At 41.9% G+C, this 22,630-nt stretch overlaps 1 protein-coding gene across 7 annotated transcripts in view; it reads right to left on the minus strand.

Moving 5' to 3' along the window:
• Positions 1-1,798: 1,798 nt before the first annotated feature.
• ERC1 (ELKS/RAB6-interacting/CAST family member 1) overlaps positions 1,799-22,630 on the minus strand; it is a 538,100-nt gene continuing 517,268 nt past the window's right edge. For all 7 annotated transcript variants that reach the window (XM_048828774.2, XM_048828736.2, XM_048828743.2 and 4 more), the window contains one exon: positions 1,799-9,115. In XM_048828774.2, the coding sequence (XP_048684731.1) occupies positions 8,978-9,115 (138 nt within the window). In that variant the 3' untranslated portion in view covers positions 1,799-8,977. The remainder of the gene's footprint in view (positions 9,116-22,630) is intronic.

The following is a 22,630-nucleotide window of genomic DNA, read 5'->3' on the forward strand; positions in this document are numbered from 1 at the left end:
ACACTGACTGGGGATCAAAGCTGCTGTGATTGATTCAGCGGGGGTCAATTTAGCGGGTCTAGAAGTGAAGATCCACTAAATTGACCGCAGAGCACACTCCGGTCGAGGTACTCCACCGGAATGAGAGAAATAAGGTAAGTTGACGGGAGAGTGTCTCCCGTTGACGCAGCACAGTGTAGACACTGCAGTAAGTTGACCTAAGTTACACTACTTCAGCTACAAGAAAAGGAGTACTTGTGGCACCTTAGAGACTAACCAATTTATTTGAGCATGAGCTTTCGTGAGCTACAGCTCACTTCATCAGATGCATACCGTGGAAACTGCAGCAGACTTTATATACACACAGAGAATATGAAACAATACCTCCTCCCACCCCACTGTCCTGCTGGTAATAGCTTATCTAAAGTGATCAACAGGTGGGCCATTTCCAGCACAAATCCAGGTTTTCTCAACAGGTGATCCACCTGTTGATCACTTTAGATAAGCTATTACCAGCAGGACAGTGGGGTGGGAGGAGGTATTGTTTCATATTCTCTGTGTGTATATAAAGTCTGCTGCAGTTTCCACGGTATGCATCTGATGAAGTGAGCTGTAGCTCACGAAAGCTCATGCTCAAATAAATTGGTTAGTCTCTAAGGTGCCACAAGTACTCCTTTTCTTTTTGCGAATACAGACTAACACGGCTGTTCCTCTGAAACCTGTCAATACTTCAGCTACGTGAATAATATAGCTGGAGTTGATGTAACTTAGGTCGACTTACCCCGGTAGTGTACACAGGGCCTTAGAATCAAAAGGCTGCTGGACTGTTCATTACAGAGAGTACTTGAAACCCCTAATCTCTAGGTATTCTTTTTCCACACGGTCTGTGTTGTGTTTGACAACCAAGTGACTGAAATCCAATTGGTAAAGGAAGTGGAACTACCAGGCCCACAGAGAAAGTCACCATCATAGAAACAATAATTCAGGATCTTATGGGCCTCTTGAAGAGATGACAAATCAACAGAAAGAAGCAGGCACAGAACCAGAAAAAAACTCGTGGAAAAATCTGCAGTGTAGATGGATAAAAGCAGAAAGCAACATTCTTCCAAAGAAAAATTCATTAGAAGCAGTGTTCTGTCACTTTGGTGAGGAACATCCTCCTCAAAGTGAGAGCATAGGTAGGAATGATCTGGTGGGAGGCATTTAAAAGGGATATTTCATCCCCATGGGGACTTGGGACCCACAGTTGCAGCTATGGGTAATTCTCTTTAGAAAGGTTATAAACTCCAGAAAAATGAGGATTTCTGAAGGCAGTGATGAAACAGTCACAGGCAGAAATTGCTTGTGCCCATAACATGCTGCTGGAAATAGGACACTCGGTAGAACCCACTTTTTCCATTCTGTGAGGCCTGGCATAGATCACTTTGTGGGACCTAGCACCATTCTCATGTTGTTGGGTATCTGATGCCTTGGGGATAGAGCTTTAATTTAGTTTGCACAGGGGATGTGCTTGTGGGCATTTTATTCTATAGGATGATGACTTTTTAGTTTTGAACAAGATGTGCTTCCAGACATGTGACCACACAGGAGATGGCTCTGAAATTGTCTCAATGCAAGGTGTTCGCTTGGGATTCAGGCCCTCTCTGGAGCAATACTTTAAGTCAACTTACTTTGGAAGGATGGAAGCAACAGAAAGAGAATAGCTCATTCTGGATACATTCTGCATCCCCAGTAGGAAACAAGACCCCTCCCTAATCCAAAATCTGGGGGAGAAAACATTACACAAGACACAATGGGACTGAAAGAAAGGGACAGCACAGAGTTTTTAAATAATTTTATAATTTCTCGATGACTTTAGTTTGTGAATAAAAAAAAGAAAAAATGAACAAAAAGTGTTTATATTATCAAGGCAAAGTTGAATATAACACAATTTTCTTTGCAATTTCATTATCCTGTCAGCAACATGACTCCAGCAATAAAACACATACAAGTTGAAGGCAGCGTGCACACTTGCATCACAGACATCAATGTCTCCTGCTGCTGCTTTTCCAAAAGGAACTCAAGTATGCCAGACTCTATATCCAAAGCCAACCTCCTCCTCCACTAAAGTGCAACATGTCTCTTCCAAAGCAAATAAGGGATCCCTGGCTATAGAGTGGGTGTCCCACAAATTTTATTCCTTATGACAATCCACTGGGCTACTCCCAGGAACAATTTGGTAAAGCAGAATCTGGTGTGCTATCCATCATTTAATCAATCAGAGAGAAACACTAATACTGTTTTAGTGGCCTTGGAGCAGCATGTTAGATCAGCACAGAAATGGTTCCCCTGGCTGTGGTCCCATCTGAGTTATTCTCCTTCAGAAATCCATAAGCACTTTATCAGTATAGCAGCCCCAGGAATTACTGTAACAAATACATCAGTAAATATTAAGAGAGACAATTACTGAACTCAAAACTTAAGTTCTGCAAGTCTGGCACAGGTACAGGCCAAACGGAAATAAATGCTCTTCCCAAATACTGAGGTTACTAGATAAAAGCAAAAGTGTTATTACATACACTTCACTAAAATTGAGACCTGATCGGAACCATTGAGAGCTGGGTGAATGGACAAAAGTAGAGTAAAGGGTCAGTGTTTGGCTTGAAATTTAGATTTATAGAGTTAAGCTTTTACAAAGTCTAAGACTAGAGCCTATTAACAGAAATGGTTCCCTGATTTTTATTTTTAATGGAAACAGTTGGTTTTGAACAAATAAACCCAAACACTGCAGGACATGAAAGTGAAACTGATTGCCTTAGTTTTCAATGTCCAAACTAGAAAAAGTGCAAAAAGTAAACAAACAGCATAGTGAAAAATAGAATTGTAAAAAATACATTCATTTAAAATAACTTAAGGTGTCACTAACAACACGAATACAGAAATGTGTCTGTTTACCAATATGCAGTTTGAAGTTGACAGAGTCTTTTTATATAGTCCAATCTTTGAAACAACTGGAGCAGAAAAAGGCTGGAAGCCCTTTAACGCTGCACAAAAGATGCTGGATACAGTTTTAAAAACAGGCACCTGCAATATAAGCATTGCATTATGTGAACTGGTAACTGTAGAAGCCAATATGCATTTGCACATGCCCACATAATTTATAGGTACAGTTCAAGTGCCAATGTCTGAAAATTTGCCCCAAAGCATCCAATCCATTTGTATCAATGGGTGATAACTTTACTAGTAAAGACTAGTTTCTAAAACACTATTTTCCCCTCCCATTTCTATACTCTGTGGTTAGTATGTACAGTGTAAAACTGGGGGAGAGGGAACATACAGTATGGGGTGATTTCCTAAGAGACCAAACTAGTTTTGATGTCACTAGCCTGTTAAAGGCAATTGATTATAATCATGAGCCCACACAAATCGTTTTCCTTACAAACCCAGGAGGAGGAGTCAGAGCTTTGCTGTGTCATAACTTGAATTCCTTTTATTTACATTTATTATTATATTTTTAAAAACACATCTTTTTCAGTTCTACTTCTATCACTTTTTTTTTTTAATCTGACAACAGACACGCACTGTTGGTAACTGTCCAAACCATAGGACCACACAGACAATATTGACAAGCAGAAAACAAAACAGGAAAAAATACCCTGAAAAAGTCAGGGGAAATACCGATGATAAGGTTACAGCACTCGCCACACACACTGGAAAAAGTCAGCATTCTTGTGTTTATGCATTTGACACTAAAAAGTTTTGAAACCGTTTTCTTTTTTTAAAAAATTGCAGACACAGCCATTTAGTTCAGAAGGATCTGTTGTAGCATAGGGTTCCCTCTTCTTACATGGAAAAAAACCCCATTAAAAACATTATTTTGTTTAAAAAACCTGACACACATTCTCTGCCATGACCATGAGATTGGCAGAGAAGAGTTTATCTTGTCAGTTCAGCACAGTCCAAAAATGCTCTTTGCCTGACCCTCCCACTCCACTAGCTTCACTGGGGCAGTGTTATTTATCCAGAGCCTTCTGTTTCCGCTGTCTGGGTCAGTGCAGATGCTCAGTTGAGTGGGGGCTTCTTTTAATCCCAGACGATTGTACTACTTTCCTTTTTAGTTCATTGAAGTCCTTGTGGAGTATGTACACTGGTGATGTAGTAGAACTTTTGCTTTATATTGGAATCAATAGAGGTTTCTTTATCCCACCACCCTTTGTAAGGAAACCTTCATGGCAGTGAGTGACAATGGGATGCGTGGGGGCTGCTCCATTTTACCCTTTATCAGATGTGAGAATTTCCTAACACAAACATTAGCAGCAGCTATGGGTGGGAGCTATAAGGGTGAGGAAAAACAGATACCACTGGGTTTAGAAAAGAGGGTGTGTGAGGCCAGAGATGGGTCTCTGACATTAGCACTCCTCTGAAAAGAGGTCTCCATTCTTCCCTGGTACAAAATAACAGGAGACACAAAGTATCACAAAATTGCTAGAGGAGGTATTAGTCCAGAAGTACACCTGAAAACGGCACATAAAGATTCTTGTATCTCACAACCTTCATCCCCACCCCCTGAGATTACCTGAAGTTTGGATTTTGCAAAGAGGGTTTGGCATTTCTTAGGGGGAGATCTGGCCAAAGGTAGTCCACATAAGAGACAATACCACAAGTCTAGAGTTTCACCTGGCATGCAGCTCATCAATTCTTCCTCCAATCACGAATAGTGTCACTATTTTTGCCGTTCTAGTGTTGCAGTGTCCGTTTCATTAGTGTTTTTAAACCACATTTGGTGCAAAGGAAATGATCTTGGATTCTTGGGGATCGTGACTAAGTGGGGCTTGAGGAGCTCCACTTGTATCTACACTCAAACCCTGATAACATATCCTGTTTAATCTATTATGGAGAGTTTCTCCAGTTCTTAAACCTGTCAGCTTCTCTGCAAATAAGCACTTTAATAGCTTGAAAGAAAAAATTATTAAACCAATAAAACCCCATCATAATTTTATAGCAAGCGGAACTCCATGAATGTGACAAGAATAAGCAAGATTCCACAGACTCTTTTTGTAAGGTTTTCCTTGGAAACTGGACTCTGGGGCAGGAAAACAGAAAGGGCAAATGGATTTGCCAGGAATACTATACTGCATTGTAGAGCTGTATTTCCTGGATACTGGCTAGGTCTCCCTGGCAATTGAGATGGGGAAATACAAGTTTAAAAGAGCTGTGATAGATTGGGCAACAGGGTGACTGCACACATGCATGTGGGGATACCCCCCCCCCCAGGACACCCTTCCCCTCCCGCCACCATGTGCATGAATGATATGCCATCTCATGATGGATCCTACGTCACCTAAATCCATGAGTTACCCTAAGGCTAATGACATGGCACTCCATAAAGAAAAAATGTTGAGATGGGTCATGTTCAGTATTAATTAATGGCCAGCCATCTCTCCCTGAATCAAACAGCTCCAAGGGCTATTCAGCATGATATGATCTCTATCTAAGCAGGATAAAGGAGATTATCTGTAACAGTTCACTAGAGATCAAGTCAGATCAAGTCTGTTCCCAGATAAGATCTGGCTCACTCACTTTACTGAGGGCTTAGATCAAGGTTCACAGTGGCAGGGCTAGGAGCCCAACAAGACTACAGTAGGTAATGGAAGGAAATGCAGCAAGGCACAATATTTCAGATGGAGAAAAACAGCAGATGTGTTACTTGAAGATAAAAACCCAATGGCCAGTGTGAGAATTATCCCTGCTTGACAAATCCGTCCAAAGAACATGCTGGAAGCAGTGTAGAGTGCAAACAGTAGGATTTATGTGGCTTTCACTGCACAAACCTTGCACCCACTGTCATGAGATTGACATGCTTTTGTTGAGGCAGTTCCAGTTGTACAGAAGTGCAGCCACATGGTGGCAGCTGTGTTAAAGACCCTAGAAGTCCCAGCATGGAAAATCAGGGGTTTCTTGTGATTTATGGGCAGTGCAATAAACAAAGGGAACTGAAGTAATAGCCACAAATGACCACTATTCACTCCCCTCCCCTCCACAGAAACACTATCAAGGAGCATCTCAGTAAAAGGTTTACGAGTAGGAGTCATTTGAACCATCGATAAGGAAAATTCCACAGCTTCTCACAGAAAGAGGATTATTTTACAGCAGGGAACAAGGACAGCTGGAGATTTGACCATATAAGCTAATGGGACAGTCAGGAAGCAGTGGTGGTGGGAAGATGCTACAACGATGGCTGTGATGGTTTTATAGGCAGCATTAAATTCCTAAAGTGAGTAATTATGGGTGATGAAGAGAAAGCAAGAGGAAAGATTTCAAAACAGTTTCTATCAAAACGTGCTGACTCAAATAATAAGGCCAAGGGAGCGGCTCTGGTATGAGGCATGGCTCAGTGGTATGTACAGTCACTGTCTATATGTCTTCCGGTACATGCTGTTTCACCCTTGCAACCAGTCAGGTTCCCACTCCTTTCCCACTCAATGACAAAAAAGCGTCAGACACTGCCTATTACGGCAGTGAGAACTAAAGCTGTATTTCTTGATTTGCAAAGCAACAAAGGCTCAAAACAAATAAATGTGAACATCATAGGAAACTCAGGAAGGGACACTATTACTGATCCAGTTCCCCCTAAGACGTTCCCTTTTATACCAATAAGAGGAGAAGCTTGAATTCCTTTAAGTGGTTTGCTGTTGGCAATGGATAACCCACTATGTCCTTTCATAATGAGAAAGGTAGAATGAGCTTAGACATGGTTTACTTTAAAACTATTCATTATATTTTATGGGAATGCCAGTGAAAAGCCTTTTCTTGCCTTGACTTTCAGTGCTATTTTCAGATAAGCGCAGGATGAGTGTTGACTCTCAAGTCTTTGCAAATCATCTTCATATCCAGAGGGGTCAGTCAACCCAAAAATGGAAAAAGGGGTGAAGGAAACTGATCTGCAGACTTGAAAGACAAGGAAATGGGGTTAACTGACTGGGACTACAGCATTTTGGGTAGTGAAAGGGCTCTGTGATGTGGATTCAGAATTTAATGAGGGGGAGAGGAAATTACATTGCAGGCTCCAAATGGTGAAAGGGGTCTATTGGGAGACTGCCCTAAAGGCTTGGATTACGGACATTTAATATCAGATATTTCTAGACTTTGAAAGATCAGTCAGAGCTAGAGCCGACACACCAGGAGTAAAGACATTGACTACTGATGCAGACCTGCTGGGAAAGCAACTGAAGAGCCAGCAATCTCTCCACTATGATACTGGCTTCCAAATCTTCCCACCCTCTTTTTTAATGTAACAAAACTCTGTTTTCTTAACCTGGAATACGAGAGCACCAAAAATTCAAAAGGGGATAATTCTTTTAAGGGGCATGTAGGGTGATGCCAAAAAGTTCTGTCCTTTGAATATTCACAGAGGCTCACTGAAAACTTGCAACAAAACCATGTCTTCAACGTTAGTGCAAAGTGCATGAAAGAACATTCAGAATCCTAGCCATGATGCAGATTCTGATTTGCTAATAGAAGGACAAACAGATCAGCTATGTGAGATCACATCACTTATCAGCAGGGGATTTAGTAAGGGTAAGGGGTGGATGGGCCTATGACTAAGGCCTCATCTACATTCAAAAGTTGTACTGGTTTAACTGATGGTATGATTTTAAACCAAATTACTTAAACCACTGGAAAGCATAGTGTAGATCGGGGTTCTCAAACTGGGGGTCGGGACCCCTCAGGGGGTTGCGAGGTTATTACATGGGGGGTCATGAGCTGTCAGCCTCCACTCGAAACCCTGCTTTGCCTCCAGCATTTATAACGGTGTTAAATATATTAAAAATTGTTTTTAATTTATAAGGGGGGGGTCGCATTCAAAGGCTTGCTATGTGAAAGGGGTCACCAGTACAGAAGTTTGAGAACCACTGGTGCAGATACTCTTATTTTGATTTAAGAAGGGCTTATTTTAGTTTAGCTTCAATCGATTCTTAAGATAAACCAAAATAACCTGATTTAAATTGAAGTAAGTGTGATCAGATAGCCTCTTCTACCAGTTTACCTAAATTGGTTTTTAAAAAAATCACACTTTTAGTCAACTGTTGCAACTTTCTCAAGTAGACAATGTGTAGGACTCCTCTCCTGGCAATTAGAATTCACAGAAGCCACTGCCTGAAAAATTATCAATAGTAAGCGAGAAAAATCAAGTCCAGGAGCTGCCCTGCTGCCCAGAGCCTGTTTGAAGGAAGGAAGCTCTCTGTAAACAAGAATTTACAAGATACAGATGAGATACACTATGATGCAAAATAACTAGGACAGACCAAGAAAGCCAACTAAAGAAAACATTCTTCTGAAAAAAAGCCATTCTCAGTACTTCAGAGCCAATGAACAACAAAAGTGAGGCTAAATAAACAGAAATCACCAATCAGAAATCACCCATATGCCTATCTTGTCCCACAGTTACTGCATGGAAGTGACCAGTGGGACCACATAAGGAGACTTTCCCCTTTTCATAAGAAATCACTAATTTAGAGACAGACAGCAAATCCTGAGATAGCTGATGTGATCAGCTCTTGGCCTTTATCACTGTTCTCAGTTTTAGTATTAAGAAATTCAGGCTTTCAGTTTGTATGGGGAAAAAAACAGCAACAAAAGACAAGTGCTCCCCCATTCACTACCTCAAGGAAAAATCATAGCCACTCATGTCCAAAAGCCCTCTTCTGCGCTCACTGGATTCAGCAAGTCTCTGCTCAGATGTATCCAAAAGCCTCAACAAGAGAAAGTTAGCTGGGAGGCAGATACCAAAGTAGAAAGGCAGTGAGAGGATGAATGCAGACACGATTCAGTCACCATAGACTGGAAGAACCAAGATAGCATGTAATTTATAAAGTTTTCCTTTCTTTCTTTGTAAAAGGTGCACCAAAATTTCCTGTTCCCTTGTCCTTCTTTCACAATTCTCTCCATTTTCATGACTTCTTGGACTGACTGGGCTTGGTCACTAGGTGTTCTGTTCTATTCAGGCTAGCAGCTGAGATCATGACGACTCCTCAAGTGCGTTGACGACTTGCTCCAGAATGTCAGGACAGTGATCTGCTATCTGCTGTAGGATGGCATTGGCAAACTCCTGCAGCTCAGCGCTGTCCTTCTCACCCTTTTCTAACTCACCATGAAGCTGCAAGAAAAAAAAAAATCACATTTTAGACCATTATTATGATTTGTATTTTGGTAGCACCTGAGGACCCCTTCATAGTTGGCATTATAAGGAAATTGCATAAATGCAGTCCTTGCCTCAGAGACCTCACAATCTGGGTTTGAGCATCAGCTTTAGAGAGGAAGCCAGAAGCAGTGTAACATTCTGGGAACTACTAGCATTGATATTTTTCTCTGGTTGCTTCTCCACAGGCTTGTTAGAGCCCCGAGGAGCCTGAGCTTCCCACAACCTGCTTTATGCTTTTCACCCTAGACTAGCATTGTGATGCTCACATCTTGTCTACAGGGAAAAAGACCAGAATAGCTATTGCAGCATAAGCTATTAGGCAATATCTCCCTGTATCCCCTTGTGAGGATACACTATTTCAGGATAAAAGTCACTTTATTCCAGATTAAGCACTGTGATTTGTGAGCGCAGTAATTATTCTGGAATAAAGTGATTTTTGTTCTGGAAAAGTGTCCACACAGGGAGCTATCATGGAACAGCTTATTCTACAACAGCTATTACCGTCAATTTTCCCATGTAGACAAGCCCTTAGGTCAATATGAGAGCCAGTTAACCCATCCTCTGTTAGCCAGAGGAGGCCCTGTTGAGGTAGGGAACCACATCTGTGGTGTTAGTTGTGAATGTTTAGAACTGTCACTGGGGGCACAGAGCAAAGAGGTAAGAGTCTGTGGGAATAGAAGAGAGTCATGCACTGACCCCAACCATAAAGTCTCTGTAATTTCTACAGTCTCCACCTTGGGAGCTGAAGCACACAGCCTTCTACTGTATTTTTGGCTCCTGCAGGCATGAGTTGTGACAGCAAGAATGGAATCAAGCAAAGAAAGTAAGTTACAAAGCCAGTTTTAATCCCTTTGCTTAAAAGATTTATAACGTGGCTATTGTAATTTACATTTTTCTTAAATTTGTCACAGTGCATGCTTCCAGCCCAGAAGTGTTTTAATTTGTTGAATATGTGTAGCAAAAATGTGTTTCTCTTTACTACATATTTCATTAAAAAACAAAACAAAACTGAGAATATCAAAGAGGCCTTGTTAAGTACCCAAATGTTAGAAAAAGCTAAAATTACAATTGCTTGCATAACCCTAACTCTGTCCCTTTGAGTGGACTTTAAATTACATGATACCACGATATTACTTCTGCAGAACACCTTCCTTATTCAGTGTACAGTGCATAGAAAAGATGGGAAAAAAACTTCTTAAAACAGAAATTAACAGGAATGCTGCACACAGTACAGCCACTGTCAACCAAAATTTTATTTTCTCTATGGCAATTAAATACTTATTTTGTTCAGAGAGTACATCTCCTGTCTTGTTCACTATGCCTTGTCCAGACTGTGCAATGAGGACCAAACTTTCTCAGTTACACCACTGTACGTTTCCAGTTCAATTACTCTGCATTCACACTATTATAATTGCAACCAGAATTTGGCTAGAAGGAATAATGGATTCTCAAACCCTTGCCTTATTCATTGCACAGTCTCCAAATTGTGCTTTTGAAGTAAGTGCTGTCATTTCATATGATGTGTTTAACAGGTTTCTATAGGTAGACTCACCAGTTAGTTGTGTGTGTAATGACATTTGTGCAAGGAGTGGAATCTTAATGAAGAAAGGAAAATGACTACCTTCACAATGCGAAATATCTAACCAGGAATTGGTAGAGTATGTTCTTATCTGTGACCTGAGTATTGTCATAAAGAAGGCAACCACTATATGATTAAGTGTAAGACATTCACATTTTTCTTTTGTTGTTAGGACTAACATTTGTGATGGGTGGATAAGGTTCTCTCAGCATTTCTGATGTTTCTCAGTACCTTGCTCTGAAGGCAAAGTTAGTGTTCTTTGGGCTGGCTGTTACTATGTCTCTATACTTTCAAAACTTAGGATTTCTAACACTGAATTTCCTGTTTCTAATACTATTAAAGAAATATTACAACAACATTTTCGTAAGGTTTATGATTATGTAGTATACTTTGGAGAGGGGCTTATGCCAAAAATCACAAATGCAAAAGCAACCTGATCATGACTCTCAAAATGACATGAGCTGGGTAAGTGGGGTGGAGGAGACAGAGGGGAATGCTCTGGACTCTGTAACTGCTCTCAAAGGAGAAAGGAACGAGAAAGGAAATTAAGAAGGAACTCAGCATGGCTTAGAAACATGTTGGATATGTGATTAACTTGGCCTCAGTAGCTGGATGATAGCCTGGCAGCTCTAATGGAATGGAAAAGGCTAGGAAACGTCCAGTACTCAAGCAGGGATGGAAGAACCAGCACAGTCACCTAGAAGCAGTGCTAAATTGCACGGCAAGAGACTAGGCTTCAGGAGCTGCTTTATGTCTTAAGTTGCTCAAGTTAGTGAAACTCTAGCAACTCAACTACACTCCAAAGACACTACAGTAAAGCACCTACTACTGGCAAATTCACAGAATAGCATTGATACTGACTTTGGTGGCATGGCTTCACTCCCCTGCCCACTCCCCCATATGCCAAAGTAAAGTCTTCATGGTGACAAGTAATCAGAAGTGTTTATGTTGCATGGAGGTGGGGGAGAGGGAGGGCAAGAGAAATTTAAAGAGATCAAAAGGGAAAATGACATATATAATTCTGCTTCTTTGAAGAAACAACCTCCTTGAGGATTCCCATTCGTGGATTTTGGCTCTTTAGTGCAAGACCAGCAGAACTCCCCAAGCTAAGGTCTTTTTGAAAACAGTGTTATCAAGGGAATGCATGAGCCAGGACCCCTACTGGTTGTCTTGCACCACCACATGGAGTATAAATGCTGCCCTCTGGCCATTTCAGTCAGATGCTCCAGCTGAGCGTGGGGTGAAGGTTCCAGGAAGAATTAAACAGTTCAAGGTGATCAACAGAAAATAAAAAACACCTCAAAAGAGGTAACCGCCAATCTGTGAGGGGAGGTGGACGGACAAGTGAGAATTCTGCACGATGATATCTTCAGAGAAGCAGAATTAAAAATAAAATCATTTCCTCTTTGCTAAACATGCTATTTGTGTCAGGAGTCTCATTCCTGGAGAGTAATCTCTTCAAAGAAAGATAAAAGTAGAGCTCCAGTGAGCAACAATAATTAAGGTCAATGCCAACAGTGTGAACAGGGAGGGTTTATCTAAATGTATACACAAATTCATATGTGTTACTAAGATTCCTTGCAAACTCAACAAAAACAATGTACAACAATGTACAGCACACAGCCAAAAGAAAGAAAATCCAACTGAAAATACGGGACTTCGTGAAGTAATGCAAATCATTCTGTGGGTTGGAGATGTTTGGCCTTCTCTACCTTGGAAACTAGTTTTGGAGCATGAAGAGTCTACAACAAGATTCCTCCCCCACAACGCTGAATACATGCAATAATGCTTTGTAAATAAGCATGGGCAGAGAAGTCTGTATAGCTATTTTGCAGATGTCTGTGATGGAAACATTTCTGAAAATGTTGTGGTGGCACAACCTTGCCTTGAATTGAGTGAGCACTGAAAAAGCTAGTTTCAGGGCAGTCAGATTTAACAATGTGAAATGTAATCAGACATCCACTTAGACACTGTCCTCTTAGTAATATGACTGTCCAATGAATTGGTGTCAAAAGAAGCAAAGTTGAGTGGACTGTCTATGGGTTTTAGTCTGTGCCAAACAGAACCCCAAGGACCTTCTATCATCAAGCGTATAGTGAAAGATGCCAATCTTCGTGAGGCCCGAGCGTAGAAAAGTGTTGGTAAACCAATAGGCTCATTAAGGTGGAACTTCATCATCACCTTGGAGAAGAATATCAGATGAGTCTATAGCACCACTTCATCCTTTGAAAAATCTGATATAAGGTGTGGCAAGGCACTTACTCTATCTTGCTGGACTTAGCGCTTCCCCCTCTGGCAGAGGCGGGGCCTGGGGTAAATCAACCACACTCTGAACAGTGTCTGTCTTCCCTTATCAGTATTTTCAAGGTAGGCCTCACAGCAGGCCCAAGGAGTGCTCCTCTAGCAAACAAAAAGAAACCATTTTACAAACACAAAACAAAGGAGGATACCTTTCCCTGCTCCCTTGCTGGGGTGGTGGTGTCCTATTGCTGGCCCCGGGGTGTCAGTCCTTCCCTAAACAGGCACTCAGCTTTGGTTGTTCCCCCCTTTAGGAAGGAGAGCAGCCTCTCTCCTTGGAGCAGCTTGTCTCTTTCTCCACCTCTCTCACCAGAGGAGGGGTTTTTAAAGGCCTCAGGAAGCCCTTAATTGGATTCAGGTGTTCCTAATTGACCTAGGGTAACCCCTTATCAGTTTATAGGAAAAAGGGCCCTTATCATTCTAGAGCTAATATACCTGCCTTCCACCACTCTCTTGCTGTTGTCCCACCTGACTTTGTCACAAAGGCAAATCACTCACCAGAGCCTGAAGTTTTCTTACTCTGTGAGCTGACACCACTGTCAACAGGAAAATTACTTCTATGTAAGACACTCTAACCCAGAGGAAGAGAGTTCAAAAGGAGCTTTCATCCCCTATGTAAGGACCATACTGATATCCCACAACAGAAGAAGTTTTATAATGGAAGGTGGGCTTTAAAAGCCCCACATGAACCTGCTAATAATGGGATATAAAGACAGTGGTCTACCTTAGGCTATGATTAGATCAGAATAGCTATCAAATGTATCTGGATTGAGTTAGTCTTTAAGATGGATGCAGACAGATGAATAAGGTACTCCAGCAGTTTCTGAGTTGTTCAAGTAAAGGGGTCTGACTTGAGTCTGATTTTATCACACTGCAGGCAGGAACCAAGGTACCAGGGAGAGAGCTTCCAAGATGGAATGGAACAAGATTCTCTTGTTCTGAAGGTGATGATCTGGTGTTCCCTCCCCGGTGTTATATGGACTGGTGACCTGCTAGGTCACTCCAATCCTTGACTCTGGGAGCCAGCCTTACCCTGCTCTGCTGTGAGAACCCCCACTCCTGGGCTGTTCACACACAGCCTCTGGCATGTAGGCTGCTTGGATTGTGCAATTGAATGACACTAGCCAATATCTCCAGTTCCAGACACAACCCTAGGAACCTCCATCTTATAGCATCCAGTTATGCCTGCTGGATGCTGCAAGCTTACAGGAGTTCATCAATTTAACAAAGAAATTGATATGTACCAGGCTTGTTATCCCAAGGGGAGTCTCTGACGTGCTTCAAACCAAACGCATTGCTTCAGGTAGAATTAACAAACAAATTTATTAACTACAAAGATAGATTTTAAGTAATATTAAGTGATAGGCAAAAAATCAGAGTGGTTACTAAAATAAAATATAAGCACGCAGTTTAAACTCTCAACCCTATTAGACTGGGCAACATCTAGATTAAGCAGTTTTTCTCATCCCACTGGATATTGCAGTCCTTAATATACAGGTTTGTTCCTTAAACCTGGGCCAATCTCCTCTGTTGGAGTCTTATCTTCTCAGTATCTTGCTTGCAGCAAAGGTGGAGACAGGAGAAGGGCCCAGTATGTGTCCAGTTTCTCTGTTTTATACCCTCAGTCCATTTTCTTGGGGAGCACAAGTCCATGCATGTCAGGAGGGGCACTGCTAAGTCTCTCCAAGCAAGGTTGAGCAATTCCCCTGGTGTGGCCTCATGCAGGTGAGTCACTGCATTGTAGCTCCCTTGCTGGACAATGGCTGTTGATGGGCTGTTTGACACCCCACCCGGGCGTTGGTTACTTTCCTTGCTGTTGCCTCCAGGGAGCTAATATCTGGCTGATTCCCCAATTTACAGCATGTTTTAGTGACCACCATACAACAAAATTCTCATAACTTTATATACATTAATTATACACATATATGGACAGAGAAATGACTTTCAGCAGATCATAACCTTTCCTGATACCTTACAAAGCATGCTTTATATGTAAGATCACGATTATATGAAAATGAGGAATATGGGGGTTCCCCCAAGGTATAGAATGTCACACTGAGCCCTGATTCTAATCTTGACAGGATTGGCTTTGGCCATTTACAACAGATCTGAAAACCATGCCTGGATGGGCCAGCATACGGTTGTTAGGATAACTGAACTGCTCTTTCCCGAGATTTGCCAGGACTTTGCTACCAATGGGACTAACACAAAGGTGTACAGAAGCCACCTTCCAGAGTCAGTGGACAAGGTCATCTCTTGCTAGTGAAATCTTTTCTTTGAATCACAGAAGTGTAGGACTGGAAGGGACCTCAATAGGTCATCTAGTCTAGTCCCCTGCACTCAAAGCAGGACTAAATAATAGCTAGGCCATTCCTGACAGGTGCTTATCTAATCTGTTCTTAAAAACTTCCAATGACAGAGATTCCACAGCCTCCCTAAGCAATTTGTTCCAGTGCTTAACTACCCTGAGAGTTAGGAAGTTTTTTTCTAATGTCAAACCTAAACCTCCTTTGCTGCAATTTTAGCCCATTGCTTCTTGTCCTATCATCAGAGGTTAAGGAGAACAATTTTTCACCCTCCTCCTTGTAACAACCTTTTATGTACTTGAAAACTATCATCATGTGCCCCATCAACCTTCTCTTCTACAGACTAAACAAACCCAAATCTTTCATGCAGCCAGAAGTAAAAAATTGGCACCTTCTTCTTCAGATGAGTCATGAAGAGATCTACTGCTGGTGTTCCCTACTTGGGAAAGATCTAATCTGCCAGCATCTCTGATCCAGACACCACTCATGAGGATCTACCACAAATTGACAGTCTGTCTGCTGTTTTGTTTTCCTTCCAGGCCAGGCACATGGAGAACAGGGAACAGACTGTGGGACACAGCTCACTCCAACTCCTGGAGGGCCTCCTATCATAGTAGGTGCAAACAGGTATCTCCATGTGTGCCTATATAGACTGTGATGGATCTGATTGTCCTTTTAAACTATGACCTCATGGGACTCTACCATTTCTCAAAGTCCAGGACTCCCATCATCTCCAAGATATTTATATTCACATGCTGTTCCTGGGGAACCCAATTTTTCTGGTTCCTCCATATGGGCTCTCTATCCTAGGTAGGATGCATCTGTAGACACTACAATTTAAATGTTCAGAAGCCCATTCCTAATTGCAGATTTCACCTAAATTATCACAGTTTCAGAAAGATCCAAAGCCAGATGGGATGCATGAGTCCTTGTGGGCTTTTCCTGGGATCACGGGGTGAACTGAGGTCGCCTAATATGGAGGCATGCAATAGGAACTTACATAAAACCCAACATACATAGCATGGTCCAAGCTGTCATCAGCTGGTTCTTTCTTATGCTTTTTAACCAGACTGGGGATGTCTTAGGTCCTGTATTTGGGCAGGAAGGCTTTGAGTTGAGCCATATCTAGAAGGGTTCCTATGTACAAATAATTGTCGGCTAGAGACAAGCTGGGACTTTGAATAGCTTATGAACATCAGTGATCCAAGCATCCAGTAGTGACCTGGATTGATTTTATAATACCCTTTGAGTTATGTCCTTGAATAGCCAATCATCCATATAGGGGCACGTGTGCATTCCCAGCCTGTCCACATAGGCCACAACTGCTGCCAAGCATTTCCTAGCAGCACATTGTTCAAAAGGCAAGGCACAAATCTGATACTTTGCATGAGATATATCCTTATTTAAATGTGAGTGTGAAAGTAGTAGGGCTGTCGATTAATAGCAGTTAACTCACGTGATTAACTAAAAAAAAATTAATCGTGATTAATCGCACTGTTAAACACTAGAATACCAATTGAAATTTATTAAATACTTTGGATGTTTTTCTACATTTTCATATACATATTGTATTCTGTGTTGTAATTGAAATCTGGGTGTGTATTATTTTTGATTACAACTATTTACACTGTAAGAATGATAAACAAAAGAAATATTTTTCAATTCACCTCATACAAGTACTGTAATGCAATCTTTGTCGTGAAAGTGCAACTTACAACTGTAGATTTTTTTTTGTTACATAACTGCACTCAAAAACAAAACAATGTAAAACTTTAGAGCCGACAAGTCCACTCAGTCCTACTTCTTGTTCAGCCAGTCGCTAAGACAAACAAGTTTGTTTACATTTAAAGGAGATAATGCTACCCTCTTCTTACTTACAATGTCACCAGAAAGTGAGAACAGGCATTTGCATGGCACTTTTGTAGCCGGCATTGCAAGGTATTTACGTGCCAGATATGCTAAACATTCGTATGCCCCTTCATGCTTCGGCCACCATTCCAGAGGACATGCTTCCATTCTGATGACATGTGTTAAAAAAATAATGCATTAATTAAATTTGAGACTGAACTTCTTGGGGGAGAATTGTATGTCCCCTGCTCTGTTTTACCCACATTCTGCCATATATTTCATGTTACAACAGTCTCAGATGATGACCCAGCACATGTTCATTTTAAGAACAATTTCACTGCAGATTTCACAAAACGCAAAGAAGGTACCAATGTGAGATTTCTAAGGATAGCTACAGCACTCGACCCAAGGTTTAAGCATCTGAAGTGCCTTCCACAATTTGAGAAGGATGAGGTGTGAAGCATGCTTTCGGAAGTCTTAAAAGTGTAACACTCCGATGCGGAAACTACAGAACACGAACCACCAAAAGAGAAAATCAATCTTCTCCTGGTGGCATCTGACTCAGATAATGAAAGTGAACATGTGTCGGTCTGCTCTGCTTTGGATTGTTATCGAGCAGAACCTGTCATCAGCATGGACGCATGTCCTCTGGAATGGTGGTTGAAGTAGAAAGGGACATATGAATACTTAGTGCATCTGGCACATAAATATCTTGTGACGCTGGCTACAACAGTGCCATGAGAACGCCTGTTCTCACTTTCAGGTAACATTGTAAACAAGAAGTGGGCAGCATTATCTCCAGCAAATGTAAACAAACTTGTTTGTCTGAGAAATTGGCTGAACAAGAAGTAGGTCTGAGTGACTTGCAGGCTCTAAAATTTTACATTGTTTTATTTTTGAATGCAGTTTTTTTGTACATAATTCTACATTTGTAAAATCAACTTTAACGATAAAGAGATTGCACTACAGTACTTGTATTAGGTGAATTGAAAAAATACCATTTGTTTTTTTTACAGTGCAAATACTTGTCATCAGAAATAAATTTAAAGTGAGCACTGTACACTTTGTATCTTCTGTGTTGTAACTGAAATCAATATATTTGAAAATATAGAAAATATCCAAAAATATTTAAATAAATGATATTCTATTATTATTTAACAGTGCAATTAATGAGACTGGGGCAGTTGTGTGAGGCATCTGCTCCACTTTCTTTCAAAAAAGAGACTAAAGGCACGACAATTTTACTGGTGGAAGGAGGAAATTCCTCATCCACATACCTTTTGACTGAGGTCATGTAGACTCCTGGAGCAGTTTTCATTCAAAATCAGCTATATCCGACAGTGTTTGTAAGAACTGGGGAAAGGTCAGATACTCTTCTGTGCAGTCACTGTCTTGATGCTCCTCCATAGGACGACAGTAAAGAATTTGGCATCAGAAGGATCCTCCTTGTTATTTGAGTCCAAATAGCAATCCTTACCATCCTTTATCCTCAACCTGCCCACACTCAAGCAGCTGGAATGGTCTAGCCAATGTGAGGCTCTGGGAGGCAACAATACCAGTTGTGCTCAAACCTTTACCACAAGAGGCACTGGCATTAGGGTAAGAGTTTCCTGCACTGGCCTCACATATCTTAGGGTGCAAGAGTCAGTCTTTGTGTAAAAAGAGCTCCCACTGTGCCAAAAGTTCCTATAACCACTGATGCAGGGCCAGACAAATGACTCAAATCTGACGTTGTGTGCTACCTTGCAGAGAATCAGAAGGGATTGAGTCACATCAAATATATACTAGAATTGCCATCTCCCTCTCTGGTTTACGCATCTAAAAGCAGGAAGGAGAAAATCTAGAGGCCCAATACAGAGCCTTCTGGAGTTGGGGGCTTTGGCAGAGGTACACCAGAGAGCTGCTTGCCATTCCTTCGTGCCTCCTACCTTGATCATATGCATGGAGGCTTCAATGAACCAGAGTCCACTACCACCAGCGTCAAGTGCAAAGGCCCCAGATATGTCGAGGAGCCATTGCTTAGTGAAGTCTTGAGTCTTGCTGGTGTCATACTTTGATAGTGAAACTATCCTGCTCAGCTTATCTGGGGCAAAAGGCAGGTGTGAGTTGATTTGGGTGCAGTGGCACAGAGTCCTGGCACTCAGTGGTCTTCGGCAACCCAGGATTTAGCTTTGGAGGTTTAGCCTTTGACGCATTCCTTGCTGGTCTTGTGGCAGATATAATGAAGTCTTCCCGAGGTGCCTCAAGGAATGTTGGAGATGCTTCCCACCTAGCACTTGGGAGACATCTGCAAATGTATCTGATACCTTTATAGATCTTAACAGATTCCACAATAAACAATCAATATTCTTTCACCCTGCCTCACAAAACAAAGTTTGAAGCTGCTGAGTGGTCATCTTTTTTCCTTGAATTCTACACCTTGTTGCAAATGGTTGACACTACCGTGGTGGGTCCCGCACTTTTTCTTGGTGTGGTCAGGGTGCCACCCCTTGCCCCTATTCTTGGGTGTTATGGGCTCCACTAGTGCCCCGGTGGGGGAGAGAGGGTAGTGGGGAAGGGACCCAGGTCCGCTCACCTACTCTGGGTCCCTGCTCCTTCAGCTTTATGAGCTGCTTACCCTCTCTCCCCTTGGGTAGGGTTTCCCTCAGTCCTCTGTGCCGGGGGGAGTCCCTCTGCTCTGCTTGAGCAGGGTTTCCTTTCCCCTGGTCCTCTGGCTAACAGTAATACTCCTCCAAATGCTAATCAGCTCTCCTTCCCTTTCTCTGTCTGACTGAAGCAGGGTTTTTTTAATTAAGTCTTGGGCAGGGCCTTAAGTGGCTCCAGGTTCTCCAATTACCCTGTAGAAAGAACGAGGAGTACTTGTGGCGCCTTAGAGACTAACACATTTATTTGAGCATAAACTTTCGTGGGCTAAAGCCCACTTCATCAGATGCATGCAGTCTCTAAGGTGCCACAAGTACTCCTCATTCTTTCTGCTGATACAGACTAACACGGCTACCACTCTGAAACCAATTACCCTGTAGTAACCTTTCCCTAGTCCACAGGGAATAAGGCCTTGATCATCCTAGGGCTTATATACCTCCCATCTACCACTTTCCTGCTGCTCTCTGGCCCTGCTATATCACAACCTGAATAAAAGAAAAAGGCCCAGGTGTATCAGCTCCAGACCAACCGACACAACAAGCACCAAAACTTAACTGTAAGGTAAGGTGCTGAGGCATGCAATGAACTTTGGTGTTAGAGTACCTAAACTGTGGTTTCAGTGTACTGAGAACAATGCTGTAGCAGGATGAACTTGCTTACCAAAAGAAAAAACATGAACACAAAAACGCTGAAAAAAGTACTGTGCACTTGAGTGCCTGAGTGCTGCAGTACGAGAGAAATAGGCACTGAAGCACTAACCAAAAAGATGCAGAACTATTACAGAATTCTGTTAAAGCACCCAAGATGGAAGCCTAAAAAATTCACCAGCTATACTGGACCTTACTGAAAGACAAGGTTACAACAAGAAAAAGGATCCCTGATGAGGCATCCTTGAGTGAAGAGCATTAGTGATGGCTAATGAAGCCCAGGTTCCTACAAGGAGCTCCTTTGTCAACTGCAAATAAGAAGGAACTGAAACTTTTGGAGGACAAGATTAATACTTGGCAAGGTGGGGCATGTGATGATTGAGAAGGAGCTCAGGTTGCACTCTACTTAGCTACAGCTGCCCACAAGTGTAAAAAAAAAAAACCAAAAACCCTTACAAGGTAGGGAAATTCAATCAATCAGTCTCATGCTATGAAGCTAAGACGACAGGAGTGAGAATCCTGTACATAAGACACCTTCAGGAACTGGAGTTTTCACAGAATGATATTGGGATCCTACACCCTATCCAGACTAGCACGTGATTTATCTGGGGTGCAGATAAAACCTGCAATCACATCCTCAGGGCAATACCTGTAAATTGGCAACTTAGTTGACATATTCTGCAGAGGCCCCAAGGAGTGAATGCGAATAATATCACTAGTGTCCAACACTTGAGAACTGCTAAGCACCATAATACATACTATCTGGAGGCAAAGGACGTTTTATAAAGAGACAGTAACAGAAGGAATGAAAGCTGAATTCTCCTCTCATCCCTAGCAGTGTTTCCTCCAGGTCAGGGTTATGTAGCCCTCTGGAGGACTATGTAGGAAAGCCAACACCTGTCATTGCCTCTGGCACACCAGATCTGTGACAAAGAGCTGATTTCGGTCTACAGTGTTTTCAATCCAGCAGTTTACACCAGCTCTACATTCACTTAGGAAAAGAAGAAATCCAATTCCTGATGTGAGAAAATTAACAATTTCTCTGCTATTTCAAAGAAAAATCATCATATTCTGAGTAGAATTATCAAGAATTCAAGAGAACCTATTAACCTAGGAGAAAAGAGGCATAAACCTTGTATGGTTCCATTCAAGCTGTCCACGAGCAAGGTCGCAAAGGGCGGGGACGGGACAGGACAGTGAAATATTTAAAAATACATGCCAGTGTAAGGCTGGTGACTGCTGAATGGACGACAGTTCAAACATGAAGGTTAGAAAAGTACTGGATACGAGATTATCACCACAGATTTCTTCAGAAGCTGAAGACAAGAATGTTACGTGTTTTCTACATGATTTCAGCATCACAGGATTATTTTAATAAGTGATTGGTTACCTTTCCCATAGTCAGCACTTCTATATCATTCCTTTTAGTGACACCTCCTGGGAACAGCTGGGACCAGAGTAGCTGAGCTCTCATTCAGCCAGACTCCTTAATAAGCAAGGAATGTCCAGTCCTCCATGCTATAACCAGATAAATCTAGAGGTTTAGCAATCTCAAACTTTGGGGAAACATTCTCTGAAATGTCTGTTATACCTTGATCAAATTTTACCCCTGGGCTCCCAGCTCCTGTGAATTGAATGCAGAAGGAAATAGTGCTATCCTTGCCCAGCCTTACCTTTTCCTGTGGTGATAAAGAAGCACAAGAACATGTAAATGTTCACTCTTTTTTGTTTTCTTCCTCAGCCTGGGACATGATGAGAATTACACACTTACCTTATGGAATTGACCAAGGACAGGCTAGTGTAAAAGGCCATGTGTGGGTGTAGGTGATGACAGGTAAAAAATAGATATCACAGGAAGAGAATGAATAACAAGGACCTCAGCGAGCAGCTTCACAATGATTTATATTTCATCTCCACATGAAGGAAGGGGAAGTCTCTGTCTGGGTTGGGGTAGAGAAGCAGTGTCCTCAGATAATACATAACAGATTCAAACTCTCTCCCCTTCTACTCCCCACCTGGTTTCAGAACTACTTCTAGGAATGCTTCCCATTTATTCCATTACTGAATAACAAACAAGTCACCAAGAGGTTAGTTTGCACTGTGCCTGTCTCCACCTCTCCTTGAAAGTTGGCAGGCACTTAAGCGAGAG

Source organism: Caretta caretta, chromosome 1, assembly GCF_965140235.1.
Source record: "Caretta caretta isolate rCarCar2 chromosome 1, rCarCar1.hap1, whole genome shotgun sequence".
In the NCBI taxonomy this organism is placed as follows: domain Eukaryota; kingdom Metazoa; phylum Chordata; order Testudines; family Cheloniidae; genus Caretta; species Caretta caretta.